Here is a 17,098-nt window from a genome sequence, read left to right on the forward strand (position 1 = left end):
TGAAAATGTGCACATTTCATGATATCTAAATTGTACTTCATTTTTAAAAAGGAAAAAAGAAGATGAAAAGACCCAAAATAAGTCTTACCAGAGATCCAGAGAGAAAAGACTGAATGGGGAAAAAGCAATATCAAAAGACATAATAGCTTAGAATGTTTAAGAATTCATGAAGCACATCAATCCTCAGATTCAAAAAGTTCAATGAATCTCAAGCAGGATAAATAAAAAGAGGACTACCTGAATTCACACGATTTACTGGAATATCAGAGAAAAAGAGATCTTAAGAGTGGAGGGGAAAAGAAACTACTTAAGAAGGAATGGCAATTAGATTAAGAGCTGATTTTTTTTAAAGATTTTATTTATTTGAGAGAGAGAATGAGAGAGAGAGAGAGAGCACATGAGAGGGGGGAGGGTCAGAGGGAGAAGCAGACTCCCTGCCGAGCAGGGAGCCCGATGCGGGACTCGATCCAGGGACTCCAGGATCATGACCTGAGCCGAAGGCAGTTGCTTAACCGAGCCACCCAGGCGCCCCAAGAGCTGATTTCTTGATCTCAACAGAAGCCAACATGCAGTGGGAAAATGTCCATTAAAAATTTAACAGAATAGCCAAACTAAACCTGTATGCCCAATGAAACTATCGTTCAAACATTATGTTGAAATTAAAGCATTTAATCAAATTAGATTTAATATCAAAAGATCATCATTAAAGGGACTTCTTATAGATATGTTTCAGGAAGCAAGAAAATAATCTCACAAAAAAGATCAGAGATATAAATATAAAAAATGAGCAAGAAAACTGGGTCTAAAAATGTTAAACCTTTTTCCTGTATTAAAATCTTTCTAGATGAAAAGATTTCAAAGAGAAAACATGCATATTCTGGCACAAAATTTTATATTAGCAATTGTAGTATTTTAAATGATACTCTGATTAAATAATCTTATTTTGGTTATCTATCCATATGTCTGTTAAAGCAGACACTATTTATTGGAAATTGGAAATACAGTTAAAATAATACCCCTCAGATATCATAATTCTCAGTATTTTTTCCACAAAATAAAAGAAAGGGCTCATGTGGAAAAAATCCTAAATTGAATAAAGGACATTTTGTTGGAGCAATAATACAGTGAAAAATTAAAGTATTTTTAACTGCATCTCTCCATTACTAAATAAGTAGGGTACAGCCAATTGGCATTTCAAGTGAAGCCGAAATTTCCCGACATACTAAGTTCACTGGGTCATGAAATATATTTGATTTCACACAATCATATTTTTCTTCCAAGAGAAACATGATCTCTGCTGTTTCACTTACACTCAACCATTCAAATAGCTTATCAAATGACCTTTCTTGGTTTTTATGTAACTGGAATATATTTTGGGGGTGCAAACAATAAAAATAGTTTAATTTTACCTTGATAACTGAGATAATATGCTGATAATGTTATGATTTCTAACTTTGCTTATAATATAAATATTTCAGTAAGGATCAAGTTTATAAGAAAATGAAACACATATATTACTTAAGAGATTAGAAATGTAGTGTTCTTTTTCGAGTTCCTAAGAACCAAACTGTAAATGCAAAGGAACATATTTAACTTTCAGAAGCGTATTTTTGAGAATTATGTAATGATATCATATTACCAATCATTTAGTAAGAAATAAAATAGTCATTATAAACTAGTTTATCAAGTACTACAATTAAATTATTTCAGTAGTTATTCAGCAAATATAGTGTAAGGTGCTACCTATACAAAGTTTACAGAACGCGGTCTTTAGTTAATTCCATTCTTGACTTTCATCATTTCTTAACACTTTATCCAAAAAGAGGTGATTTTTAGTTCCCAATTCTTTCTTATTGTCTCATATAAAAACTGGTTTTTCCTTCCTTCCCCCGCACTCTTTTTTTTTTTTTTTTAACTTATGTGTCCCTTTCTAAAACTTGCCATCCATCATATGCTCTGATTCTACTTGCAAGCAAATTACTCTGTATTCTCAGAATCAGAATGGCACATTTGGAAAATCCATACAATTACAAGTAATCAGAACAATAAAATCAAACTTTTGGTACTAAATGCTTGATCGATCAGGATTTAAACACAGATAACACAAATTACTCTATTTTAAAAAGAATATGATTTGATAGAGAGAATTATATATATGCAAAATTATTGAAATAGTTAAAGGAGTGATCTGTTGTGTGGTCCCACAGGAATGACTCCCAGAATTGACTTCCCAAGAGGCCAATGATAACATAGAAATCATAGAACATCTTTGTTGGTGACATCTGGAAAACTAGAGATCCTCTAAGTATAACTAGAGACAAGCCAATAGCCAAATAAACATCATAATTACACAGTATCCAACAAATGCAGCCAAACTGAATTCAACAACACACTAAAAGATCATTCACCATGATCAAGTGGGATTTATTCCAAGGATGCAAGAGTGACTCAATATTCTCAAATCAATCAATGTGATACGTCACATTAAGAAAATGAAGGATAAAAAAAAAAAGAAAAGAAAATGAAGGATAAAAACCATATGATTATCTCAACAGATGCAGAAAAAGCACTTGACAAAATTCAATATCTGTTCATGATAAAAACTCTCAATAACGTAGGTTTAGAGGAAACACACCTGAACTTGATAAAGGTCATATATGAAAAACCCACAGATAACATAATACTCAATGATGAAAAACTGAGAACTCTGTCTCAGATCAGGAAGAAGAGAAGGATGTCCACTCTCATAACTTTTATTCAACATATTACTGGAAGTCCTAGCCACAGCTATCAGATAAGAAAGAAAGGAAAGGATCCAAATTGTTAAGGACAAAGTAAAACTGTCATTATTCACAGGTGACAAGTACTATATATATAAAACTCTAAACATTCCACCAAAAATCTCTTAGAACTAATGTGAATTAAGTAAAGTTGAATACAAACTAAGATAAAAAATATAAAGGAATCTATCACGTTTCTTTAAATTAAAAATAAAGCAGCAGAAAAAGAAATTAAGAAAATAATCTCATTTACAATTGAACCAAAAAGAAGGAAATACCTAGAACTAAATTTAACCAATAGATGAAAAACCGATACTCTGAAAACAACAAGACATTGACAAGAGAAACTGAAGATGACACAAACAAATGGAAAGATACACCATGATCATGGATTGGAAGAATTAGTTAGTATTGTTAAAATGTCCATATTATCCAAAGCAATCCACATCTTCAATGCGATCTGTATCAAAATACCAATGGCACTTTTCACAGAACTAGAACAAATAATGCTAAATTTATATGGAACCACAAAATACTCCAAATAGCCAAAGCAATCTTGGGAAAAAAGAACAAAGCTGGAGGTGTCACAATCCCAGATTTCAAGAAGTACTACAAAGTTTTATTAATCAAAACATTATGGAACTGGCACAAAAATAGACACACAGATCAATGGAACAAAGTAGAGAGCCCAGAAATAAAGCCACATATATATGGTCCATTAATCTGACAAAGGAGGCAGCAATATACAGTGGGGGAAAGACCGTCTCTTCAACAAATGGTGTTGGAAAAACGAAACAGCTACCTGCAAAGGAATGAAACTGGACTGCCTTCTTATACCATATACAAAAATAAACTCAAAATGGGTTAAAGACCTAAATGTAATACCTAAAACCATAAAACCCCTAAAAGAAAACTTGGGCAGTAATCTCTTGGACAACAGCCTTAGCAACATATTTTTTTTTAAAGATTTTATTTATTTATTAGAATGAGAGAGAGCACATGAGAGGGGGGAGGGTCAGAGGGAGAAGCAGACTCCCTGCCGAGCAGGGAGCCCGACCGGGACTCGATCCAGGGACTCCAGGATCATGACCTGAGCCGAAGGCAGTCGCTTAACCAACTGAGCCACACAGGCGCCCCCTTAGCAACATACTTATAGATATGTTTCCTCTGGCAAGAGAAACAAAGGAAAAAATAACTATTGGAACTACACCAAAACAAAAAGCTTTTGCACAACAAATGAAACCATCAACAAACAAAAAGGCAATCTATGGAATGGGAGAAAATATTCCAATAAAGGTTAATAGCCAAAATATGTAAATAACTTATACAACTTAAGAGCAAAAAAACAATCTGATTAAAAAAGGTGGGGCAGGGGAACCTGAATAGGCATTTTTCCAAGGAAGACTATGAATGGCCAACAGACAAATGAAAAGATGTTCAACATTATTAATCATCAAGAAAATGCAAATCAAATGAGATCACCTCACACCAGTCAGAATGGCTAGTGTCAAAAAGACAGTAAGTGTTGGCAAGGATGTGAAGAAAAGGAACCCTCGTGCATTGTTGGTGAGAATGTAAACTGATGCAGCCACTATGGAAAACAGTAGGGCAGTTCATTAAAACAGTAAAAATAGACATACCATATGATCCAGTAATTCCACCATTGGGTATTTACCCAAAGAAAACAAAAGCACTAATTTGAAAAGATACATGCACTCTTATGTTTACTGCGGCATTATTTACAATAGCCAAACTATGGAACAAATCAAGTGCCCATTGACAGATGATGGATAGAGAAGATGTCACACACACACACAAACACACACACACGGGATATTAGCCATAAAAAGGAATGAAAGTTTGTAATTTTCAAAACATGGATGGAACTTGAGGAGGGTGTTATGCTAAGTGAAATAAGTCAGAGAAAGGCAAATACCACATGATTTCAGTTACATGTGGAATCTAAAAAACAAATAAACAAACAAAAACAGACTCTTAAATACAGACAACTGGGAGTTGCTAAGAGATGAGTGGGGTGATGCGCAAAATAGGTGTAAGAGGATTAAGAGGTACAAACTTCCAGTTATAAAATAAATAAGGAGATCAAAAGTACAGTATAGGAAATATTGTCAATAATATTGTAATAATATTATATGGTGACAGATGGTGACTACATTTAGTTGTGGTAATCACTGAGTAATGCATAGAATTGTTGAATCACTATGTTGTACACCTGCAACTAATATAACATCATATGTCAATAAAATAATGAAATTCTTGCTTTAGCATTTAAAACAAGTATTTAAAAAAATATCACTTTGCTGTTAGCATCTAAAATATTATATAAAATACTCTTTCCATATTATGCAGCCATCAAAAAAAAAAAGAAATCTTGCCATTTGCAATGATGTGGATGGAACTAGAGGATATTATGCTAAGCGAAATAAGTCAATCAGAGAAAGATGTGTCATATGACTCACTGGTATGAGGAATTCTTAATCTCAGGAAACAAACTGAGGGTTGCTGGAGTGGTGGGGCATGGGAGGGATGGGGTGGCTGGGTGACAGACATTGCGGAGGGTATGTGCAATGGTGAGCGCTGTGAATTGTGTAAGACTGATGAATCATAGCCCTGTACCTCTGAAACAAATAATACATTATATGTTAAAAAAAAAAAAAGAAGAAGATAGTAGGAAGGGAAAAATGAAGGGGGGGAAATCAGAAGGGGAGACGAACCATGAGAGACTATGGACTCTCAGAAACAAACTGAGGGTTCTAGAGGGGAGGGGGGTGGGGGGATAGGTTAGCCTGGTGATGGGTATTAAAGAGGGCACCTATTGAATGGAGCACTGGGTGTTATATGCAAACAATGAATCATGGAACCCTACATCAAAAACCAATGATGTAATGTATGGTGGTTAACATAACATAATAAAATAAAAAATAAATTAAAAAAAATACTTTCCAAAAAAACTATAAAACATTACTGAGAAAAATTAAAAATCACCTAAATAAATGCACTTAACCCTGCCATACACAAGGTAAATATTTTAAAATATTAATGGCTTTTCTATATACCAATGAAAAAAATTAATTTTTAAAAACATGCCTCTCATAAAACATTACAATCTTCATTAGCATAAAAATATTAAATGCCTTTATCATTAAACTACAATACATTACTGAATCTTTCAATCAATGGAAACAACATGTTTTTCCATTTATTGCAGAAGAGAAATGTTATGTGCCTAACTAACCATTGAGAGTTTTATTACAAGAAGCAGGAATAAAACTGGCTATTGCAGAACAAATAGAGCACACTTCCAATCCTGGATGATTCAATAAAAAATGACAGCTTGTTTACACAGCAGCGCTTACTTTTGTATAGTTAATTTGTGTAATAATTATACTGTAGTAATGCTATATGAAAGGATAAATTTTCCAAAAAAATTCACTGGTTACCTTAACAACTAAAGAAAAATTTTAAATTAATATTGCCAATATTAGCTAATAAAAAGAAAAAAAGGTAGAAGTGGTGTATGTGTGTGTATATATATATAATGGATAAAATGGATTATTACTCAGACATAAAAAAGTATGAAATCTTGGCATTTGCAACAACTTGGATGGGACTAGAGAGTTTGAGGCTATGGGAAATAACCCAGTCAGAGAAACACAAACGCCGTACGATTTCACTCATGTGTGGAGTTTAAGAAGCAATACTAATGAGCAAAGGGATAAAAAACGAAAGAGAGGCAAACCATAAAACAGACTCTTAACTACAGAGAACAAACTGATAGCTACCAGAAGGGAGGTAGGGGGAAGCATGGGTGAAACGGGTGATGGGGAGGAGTGTACTTACTGTGATGAGCACTGGGTGTTATATGGAAGTGTTGAATCACTACATTGCACAAATGAAACTAATATTACACTGCATGATAACTGGAATAAAAGTAAAACCTTAAAAAAACCCAATACCTAACATTATTACTAATTTCTAATAACACATTCTATAATTTTGTAAGAAGTATTGATTTCCTGAATTTAAAATTGATACATGTGATAAATAATGTGGGAGAAGCCCTTGAATAAATGTTTATAAAACTGCTTACTGTTATGCTATATCCAAAACTGATTTTTAAGTATTCTAAATACAGTGGCTAGCATTTCCAGAAATGTTCTTTACACAAGTTGCACTGAATTTTATACAATATCTGTTGTATGATCTATAAAACTAGAAGAATGAAAATTCATAAAATAGAGTCTATCGCTGGCAATACAGAAACATGGGACAGGAGAAGGTGGAAGGCCAGGCAGATATCTAGGTGCCATAGTGAGAAAAGTTGGAATATAGAAAAAAGCAGAAGGGTTCCAGAAAAATCAATTGTATTAAAGAAGAAAGGAGAGGCTGTGGAGTCAGTTACGTTATTAGTTATTACATCCATGAACAGAAGACGGGTATTTTTTCAATAGACAGACCTAAGTGGCACACAAAAAAGCAGAACTCTCAAATTTGAAGAGGCCCAATCAGTCCCTCACCGTTCAAATCCAAACTCTCACAGGTCCCAATGCTGGCCAACCATATCCACCACTGTGTCCCACTGAAAACTTAAGCTAAGCATAGCCCCTTCCTACACACTGTTAGTAATGTGTTCTTAAAAAGCAGAAATTGGGTTTTGAAATGCTACACACCCGTAGCCAATTTTCCATTATTTAAATAGTAAAATCATAATGCATTACACATCTACCCATCTACCTACAACTAAGTTCTAAAAATGCAAATGAAACAGTGAAACAAAATTAAGCTATTGTATTTATTACTGTATTTTGAGAATTATAAATTCACTTGAGCCAGCAATGTCTATCAGTTTGATTAGCTGGTCTTTTGAGTCTTCGCTGTTATCTTCCTAAGACTAACATTACATGTTTACATAAACAAACTTAGAAGTGAAATGAGATATTCTAAGAGTTCTTTCTTTCTTTATTTTTTTGGTCTACCACTTCAAAGCCAGCTCTCCTTGGTCAAAATGTTGTATTTTTCTTTCTCTTCTCTTACATCGTAATCTCTTTCACTTGTTTGGCTTTCCTCTCCATAGATTTCTTCATCACTTTCTCAATTTCTAGAAGCATTCATTGTTCAAATTAGACAAAATATGACTACCTATGAAAGTCACTGAAGAGACACAGTCAAGACAAATGCATGATAAAATAATGGCTCATGGTACATTTGCTACTGTGATATCCTTCTCTTAGCCATAAAAATGCCTGAAATGAACATCCTATGTATTGCCACTGCATGAAATTTTGAAAACATCTTTGTCTACCAATTGTATTTGGAATGGGACTTGAGATTTTTCCTGTAGAATATATTGCTTAAAGAGTATTCTAATGAGTTTTGGGTGATGTAAATATATTTTCCAGTATAAATATTGTGCCTTCTCCCAACAACAACAAAAAATAAGGAAGAAAAGATACAGGGATACAAGCATGCTATGAATTTGAGTATTTTTTTTTAAGATTTTATTATTTATTTGACAGAAATACAGTGAGATAGGGAACACAAGCAGGGGGAGTGGGAGAGGGAGAAGCAGGCTTCCTGCAGAGCAGGGAGCCCAATGCAGGGCTCCTGGGATCATGACCTGACCCAAAGGTAGACGCTTAACGACTGAGCCACCCAGGCACCCTGCTATGAATTTGAGTATTAAAAACCAAGAGTTATTCTACTGTAACATTAACTTAGAAAACACTCTCTTAAAGAGAGTACGCCTGTATATTTAAAAATGAACTTCTTTCACCTTCCCTCTACATATCATACCCAACCAAGTCATCCACTTCTGTGATTTTCAGGAATATTTATTTCCTCTGCATGATTAATAAATGAAATCAGCAAATTCATTTTTTATTAGTTTCAGGGGTAGAATTTAGTAATTCATTCAGCAATGAGGTATTTGGGGCTTTTGTGAGAGCAATTTCTTTGAAGGGAATGAGAAATGCAAAGGGGGTCTGAACCCTTGCTTTGAGCAGTAAGTGGAACACAATGGAGAAAAAACAGTGAGTAGACAATATGTTTTTAATAAATTTCAACATGTACACAGTTAAACTTCATAATCTCTCTAGCAGGGAAGAGGAGTAACAGGAAAAAAGAAGGAAGTAACATTTGCTGAACACCAACTATTTGCCAACTATTGTTTAAAACACACTGCATATTATTATCTTAACTATTTTTCAAATCACTCAGGAGTAAATTCCAATAGTCCCATTTTTAGAGACAAGGAAGATAAGAATTAGAGAGGTTAAGTAGATCAGGTGACATTACACATGTAGTGGGCCTTGCAAAGGTCCATGTCCGTATCTTTAAACCTCAGACACGTGCATTTTGCACTAAGCATTGTGTGCAGGGTTCACTAAATTAGAACCAAGCACAATCAGCCAGATTTTCCTAACTCAGGACTCTGCCTGAGCTGCTTTGCCAGCACTCTCATTAGTAGGTAGCAGCCTTTTAACTACTGCCAAATATTTCAGGGAAATGCGTGACCTCAAAGAGGAGCCATTGCTTTACATTTTTTTAAAGCAAAAGTTGATTAGCATGTGATATCTCAAAATATATTTGTTGTATAACTCATATTTGGAAATGACTGTGGGGATCTAAAACACACATACAATCGCTTCTCGGCCTTTTGGCTAAGATCAAGTGTAGTATCTGTTCTTATCAGTTTAAAACACACACACACCCACGCACACACATACACCTGCTCCCTTCCTTCATTATACTCAGAATTTTTATTAAATGTCTGCCAACAATACAGAGAGTATGATAGTGACTAAATTTGAATATGGACATTTAGAAGACGGATCTTGGTTGCCTTTCTCTTATTAAAATTCATTAAACAATTATTTTTATCCATCATCACTTAGCAATTAACAAAAATGCCATCAAAATAAGATCTTAAATATAACCTCTACAGACCTAATAGTAATTTAATATTACTTTTGCTAATAAAGCCCTGGGTCTTATTTGACTAATTAGAATCACTGATTCCAGATTCAGTTCAATTGCATCTTCCTACATATGTATGTTTTGCCACCTCTTCTCTTTTCTATTTTAAACTATCTTTGATGGAGTTCTTAGCCTACCCACATGAATATCGATGAAAAGTATGTGAATAAGAGTTATTTCAAAAGTTTAATGGACGTAGCCACTGTTTACGGCACATAACGCCATTTACCCTTCTTCAATCTGTGCAAGTTCCAAGTTAAGTGTTTTTGCAGTAAAGAGAAATTAGCAACCATTAAGCCTTTCCAAGATACATATATACACACACGTTATTCATGACACACCAAAAATATTTAGACAGTCAGTAAGTGATAAGATTGAATAATCACAATGCAACATGAAAAAATTATATGTTTGTGATCTCTGCAGAAAAAACCTTTTTGTCAAAACATATTATAGAAACATATTCTTAATAAAGTGCAAATAATGGAAGCTTACCCTCAAATATCTATGCCATCTAAGGAAAACTGGCAAAGATGCCCAAAATAAAGGATAATATGAGTTCATTTTATTGAATAAACATCTACCATGTACCAGACATGAGACTAGGCAAATTACATGGGCAGTGACCTCTTTATTCTCAGGGGCCTAAGAAATAAGTGATACGTTCTCTGTTTTATGGATGAGGAAACTGAGTCTCAGGGCAGTTATGTAATACATAGTGGTAAGAAGGGAGTCTGAGATTAGTAGCTAGTCTGCTCAAACATGGTACCTATGCTTTCACATTTGGTGTTGGGGAACGTATTTGTGCTTCTATTTAAAAAAGAATACAACTGCAATTCTTGGATATTCACAAACTCTGCCTTAACTAATGAAAACCTGTAGACAGACCTGAAAATGCCCTAGAATATTCACTTCCCCTCCTGGACTGTCCACTACAGTGGCCATTAGCCAGAAGTGGCTACTGAGCAAATGAAATGTAGCTAATCCCACTTGAAGTGTGCTGTGAGTATAAAATATACAGAATGTAAAATATCTCATTAATATTGTTCTAATGTTTTGTATTGAAATGATAATATTTTTGACATATTAGGTTAATGAAAATATATTAATTTCACTTTTTAAAATATAATTACTAGAAAATGAAAAATTACATATGTGGCTTACATTTGTGACTCTCTTTATACTTCCATTAGACATTCACGGTATCAGTGGTGTGTTCAGGATACCACCCTCCTCCACCCCACAAAATCTACATAGAGAGAGACCATTCCTTTATTTTTTTATTTTTTATTTTTTTTTTTGAGACCATTCCTTTAAAAATATCAGTGACTCCAACAGAGTCCTCTAAACTCATGATGAAGTCATAGTCTGTCAGAATCACTTCACAGTTCAAGTCTAAACAAGCTGTAGCTTTTCACTTTTCCTAAGAGAAAGGCACATACTTTTAGTTTCTGGAGGCACAATTAAAAATATTTCCAATAGTCTGTAGGAATGTTAACTCCATACACACATATTTCTCATCTGCTGCATTTGAATGTGGGCACTGTAGCTAAGGGGGTCATGAAAAAATTAAAGTATTTCACCTTATTTTTCAGTGTTCATTAATAATATAAATAAAGACATTTGGTTGTTTCTTTTTCTTTTTTCCCCCCCCTCTTGGAGTCTTTCTACCACAGCCATTTCTACCAGTTATCATACTTTATGCAAAGGAATACTGTATCTCCTTTTTAACTCTTACTGTTTTCTTTACTTTCCCTTCCTTCTTTCTTTCTTTTTTTGTTTCCTAAGGCTAGTCAATATGTTTTCAATGCATGTTCATTTTGGGAAAAAACTGAAACAAACCAATAATCGAGGTGGTCCCAGGTTAGCTCCCTATTTCTTTTGTAATATTATTGCAGACACTCAGTGATACTAGGTTCCTGCTTTAGCCAAATTACCCACTCACAGGACAGGCCACCTTGGCAGCCTGTGTGACACCCTCTTCTCCTGCCTCATGCTTTAGGTGTGCCCACATTCATTATTCAGTCTACTGCACTCATGCATGTTGCCCCTATCCAGCAAACTGAAGAGTCTTTCCCTCCTATAAGGCCTAGGTGAGGTTCCAAACTCCTGCACATCCTATAAATAAGCCTCGAATCAGATGTCCTCAACTGGGGGTTTTCTTCATTTTCTTTGCATCCTCATAACGTTTTGTGTATTTCTCCTGGCATTTAATTATAGCCTACCTAATATTAGAGTTACTCAAGGTGTTTTTCCTATTCCCCCTTACCATACTGAGTTATTCTTAAGAGCAGAGATTCTTTTATTTTCCATTCATCAAAAAATTTAAGATGATACTTCAAGTATCATAAGGATATACAAAGAACTCTACCATTATTAATATGTGTCCTTCATTTGATAATATACATTTTATACCACTTTGTAGATACTTTGTAATCTTCCTTTTGGAAGTTGTTTTTAACTAACTTTTATCCGAGATTTCACAATTTAAGAATCTGATATTCCCAACAAGACTGATTTGTCCTTCACACATCCCACTTTGTAGTTGTTCATTAAAGTTTGAACATGGTTCAACATAAAACTTGCTCCCTCACTACTTAGATGCTATAAGATTATTTTTTCAAAAGACCAGACCTAGACACAAGCTAGTACAGCTGCCATCCAAATAGTCAACACAGAATGGAAAGCAAAGCTTTTCTCAAGGAAGTAGATGAAGTCTGAGGTATCTGAAATGCTCCTCATTACAATTACATGAGGATACTTATCCCTAAACAGCCTTCAAATGTTCATTGTTTTTCTCTATACTATTTCACGTAGTGCTGGAAACATGTCAGGAAAAGACTCTGTTCAACTAGTAGTCAAGCGGGAAACATTTATCTAGAAACTTCCTCTTAACCAAATTAAAATACTCCCTTTGACATGAATGGAGAAGTAAAGGCAGAAATGCAATGTTCCTTATTCCATCTACCATGCTAAAAGCCAGAGCAAACATTCATTCTTTTTAAAGCACTTTCATTTTCACTAATTATAAAAGATATAATTTATCAAACCATAAGAGATTCTTAATCGCAGGAAACAAACTGAGGGTTGCTGGAGTGGAGGGATGGGGTGGCTGGGTGATGGATATTGGGGAGGGTATGTGCTATGGTGAGCTCTGTGAATTGTCTAAGATTGATGAATCACAGACCTATACCCCTGAAACAAATAATACATTATATGTTAATTAAAAAAAAAAGCTACAAAGACACACAAAAAAGATACAGAGTTTAGGAAGGTGGAAAAAAAAGATATAATTTATATACCAAAGGAATGGCACTTTTGGTTTCTTCAATAAACTCATGATTTAAATATTACTATGTCCTATCAACTGACAAAATCTGCTGGGTTTTTTTTTCATTTTAATAACATACACAGCATTTGTTTTCATTCCATATCCCTAATATATCATGCAGATTAATGGTGCTTGCTATTTCCACTTCTTAAAACACTGTCACTATACATATTATATTGAACATACACCAACTCAACATTTTAATATAATTCTTTAGACAAATTACCAAAATATATTTTAGTTTAAAAGAGTATATGGACATATTCAATCTCCTAAACTATTGGAATATGTAAATACAAGAGTTCAAATCGCAATGTCCGCAGGTCTAAAAAGAATAAATGGCACATCCACAGTCATGCCTAATTAAAACCAAATAACTCTTTTTTTTGATGTTCTTATATTTTATTGGGTAAAATGATATTTGTTAAGGATTGAATTTTGAATCAGACTGCAAACAAAGCAGTCTTCTCTTATTTTGCTGATCTAAGAAGCACCTGACTAAATAGAACTCAGAAACTGGTAAACACACTGAAGCTTGGAGAAAATTTGGAGGACAGCATTGTGTGTCAAAGCTTGAAAGATTTTTTTTTTTTAGATTTTTTTCTTTATGAAAGCAATGAATTACTAGGTATTTATATCATTTCTTTTCCATTTTTTTCCTTCCCTTCCACCAAGCTGTAAAAATACCAAGCAATCACAACTTAAAATGTACCTGTTGGAAGAGGTGCTGCAAGTTCTTCTTTCATGGAGAACTGGGGTGATAGACAACTCCTTGTAAGCACAATGTCATCCAGGGCAATATCACCATGGTGTCCTTCACCAACTCGACCTTCAAATTTAAGTTGGAAGTCCTCATCATCAGACAGTGATAGTTCTTTCCGCTGCCAGAAATTGCCTTGTTCTACAGTGAGGTTAAGTAGGACCTTTGTTTGGTTGGAGACTGATACCTGGGTCAAGGTGAGTGCCCCAATGCCATTTCCATACATGTGATAATGAAAAATTATCTGTAACCAAAAATAGGAATATTGTATCTAATTAGTACGATTAACTCCACTTTGCTTTCAATTATATCATATTGCCCTCTCCTTTATTAACAGACTCTCAAAGGAAAACTAGATCTGCATGCCCTATTGTTCTGTGAGTACTCTAATACTGAGTGAAGTCAGGCCAGCCTTAAATCATAAGAGCAGTAAGAATCAAACAGAAATTTAGGTGAAAAATTGAGCTGAGTTTATTTTCTTTCTCTGACCTCTAAATGGAGAATTTCCCAATAAACTCTTAAAGTCCACTGCCAAAGGAATAAAACATCATTAAAAAGTGATCTATCATCTAAAGACTTTTCATGATTAAGCAATAGTAGGAACTAAAGAAGACCATTTTTGGTCTCATAAAATTTAAAGCATTTTCTTCAAAACAGTAGAGTACTCTGTTGCTTATTCTACCATATTCTTGCACTAGAAACACATTTTTAGATCTACATCTTCAGGGCTCCACTATATACCACCAAACTACCAGAACAGCAGTTATCCAAATTTAGTTGAAATGCTAGAAACATGATCTAAGAGAGCAGCCTTGGGCATGCCCCCCACTAAGAAAAATTAATATAAGTATTTCCAAAGATTAACACTTCAGTGTTTCAAAGATGGAGTTTACCAAATTTTTAGTAATTGTTACACAGAAGGGTATTGTTAGAAGTAATTGTTACACAGCACTTTTAAGCTTTTGTCTTGTCATGTGTATGAATGAGGGAACATAGTAAAGATGAGTGATCCCCACTCACCAGAAAAAAGGTATTTTTGAAACACTAGCAGTCACGTATTATTATACCCTAGAGAAAGAAAGAAATGAATGTGCTTAAGGGTAAAGAATTTGATTAAACAAAATATGCAATGCACACTTCAAAAAGCACCAACTTAGAATAAGTAAGCCATGTGAAATGACTCTTCTCAAATTTCCTCGCTGATGAAACCTTCAGGTACTCTTCTGTGATCCAAAATTGTCTCTTCTGTTGATGAACCTTCCCAACATGAGCTCTGTGACCATTATGACTTGTTCTGAGAGAGGACCCATGAAATCTGGGTTATATGACTCATTAGAGTAAGAAACATAAGGCGCCCATGGCCAACCTCTTGAACAGCATCAACAGATACCAGAGAAAACGGTCTGATGCCCATAACACATGTCTGTATGGATCCCCTGCAGCCATAGACATGGCCTTTCTAATGGTCTGTCTTGTTTTGTCTTATTTGGGCAACAAATCTGAGGCCTACCTTTCTAATTGCAATAAATATTTCCCTTTCTTCTTGAGGTCATTTTTTGAATGATCCCATGTAGTTAACATGCAACCATATAAACACCTCTATTTCTACAGAAAACACTTGACAACAACATAGTCTAATCGCAGGGCACTGTGAGGGAATAAAACTCTGCTACGTATGAGATTCGTCTAGAGAGGCACTTTCTCTGGAAATTTCAGAGTTACTCAAAGGTCTCATTTCTTCCCACATTGATCTGTCTCATTCCTCCCACCACCCATCCCCAAAAAGGAAGAAAAGTCTTCAATTTGATTTTGTTCTGCTTGAAGGTATTCCACAAGGTCAAGGGACAGAAATTTTTTTCACGAAATTTGGGAGGTCACTCTGCTTACCTGATATACATATTTTTTATATGAGCGACACAATCATTCCCAGCATGACCTTTCCTCACTTCTTTGTATTCAATCTATATCATAAATATTCATAAAATGAACCATTCATCATTAATTTTTTGACATTTCTTCTAGGCATATTTCATTATTCTCACACAGATGTTTAAAACAGTGGGGGACTACAGTTCCAGGACCAGGGAAAAATAGAGATGGATGAAATCCTGAGTTACTACAGTATGAAAAACAAACCTTTGGAGCATTTTCAGAGGAAGACTAAGTAGAAAAGCCAAGAAGTGAAGCTGGAATGTTATACATTTTATGTTTAATTTTTAATTAGCTTTCTAAGACTAAAACAAATTTGTAAATTTCAGAATATCTATGGATGTAGAGAGATTTATAGATAGAGACGACATAAAATCTGGTGTGCTTGGGCTTTGTTCTGGAGAGTTATCAAGGAATTTGGAAAACAACAAAAACAGACAAGAAATATATTTGATTAAAATTCATTTGTTTGCTAAACTAATTTGATAAAGTTTATTGTTATTCTGTATAATTTGTTATATCTGCTTTAGACTGCTGAGTTAACTCTAAAACTCTGATCTGATCATGTCATTCTCTTGCAGAAAATTCTATCAAATGTGCCTCAAGAGATAACAGAAATGAGGTTACCCACTAAGAGTTAAACTAGGAAATCAACTTAAGATAAGACAGAAAAACTTCCAACACAAACTAAAAGTTTAGCATGTATTAAAACCATAACAATGGTAGGAAGTGAAGGCTGCCCAGTACAAAACAGAAGAGCCATGTAATGGGTGCAGGGAATTTGGGGAGCCTTAGGGAAAAGGTTTAAAATGCCTCCTTCCAAAGGTTAGGGCTCTGTGATGGATAGGGCTCTGTGGTGGAGCCGGGTACACAAGGATATTATACTTTGAAGACAATAAAGATTTCAATCATGCTATTATCTTCCAGCCTGATTCTTTGATCAGCTGACAACTTTCTGAATGTAATTTGCTTTCCTTTCAGTGTTCAAACACAGAACTCACCAGTCAGAATATGTGTGTTCAGATCTTATGGAGACAGAATTTCTCATTGTAAATATAAATGGCACATTTATTCATATACCATTCTCTTGTAAGCAAGATTCTTGTGAAGTCATCTCTGAGAGATTAATTTACATTATATGTAAAGCTAAGTTTAGATCTTAACTCAGCTGACTCAAATCCTTTGTGACATAAAAACAATCAATAGGGGCGCCTGGGTGGCTCAGATGGTTAAGCGTCTGCCTTCGGCTCAGGTCATGATCTCAGGGTCCTGGGATCGAGTCCTGCATTGGGCTCCCTGCTC

The 17,098-nt window shown here is 34.6% G+C and overlaps 1 protein-coding gene and 1 pseudogene across 1 annotated transcript in view; one reads left to right on the forward strand and one right to left on the reverse strand.

The window, feature by feature from the left end:
* Positions 1-17,098, reverse strand: part of MALRD1 (MAM and LDL receptor class A domain containing 1) — a 790,469-nt gene that overhangs the window by 398,907 nt on the left and 374,464 nt on the right. The window contains exon 27 of the mRNA XM_064590300.1: positions 13,820-14,111. Within this exon, the coding sequence (XP_064446370.1) occupies positions 13,820-14,111 (292 nt within the window). The remainder of the gene's footprint in view (positions 1-13,819; positions 14,112-17,098) is intronic.
* LOC123845183 (U2 spliceosomal RNA) lies at positions 9,441-9,582 on the forward strand (annotated as a pseudogene).

The sequence above is a fragment of the Mirounga angustirostris genome, unplaced genomic scaffold (genome assembly GCF_029215605.1).
Source record: "Mirounga angustirostris isolate CCGP_5_RB_7025 unplaced genomic scaffold, mMirAng1.0.hap1 SCAF_5, whole genome shotgun sequence".
Lineage (NCBI taxonomy): Eukaryota > Metazoa > Chordata > Mammalia > Carnivora > Phocidae > Mirounga > Mirounga angustirostris.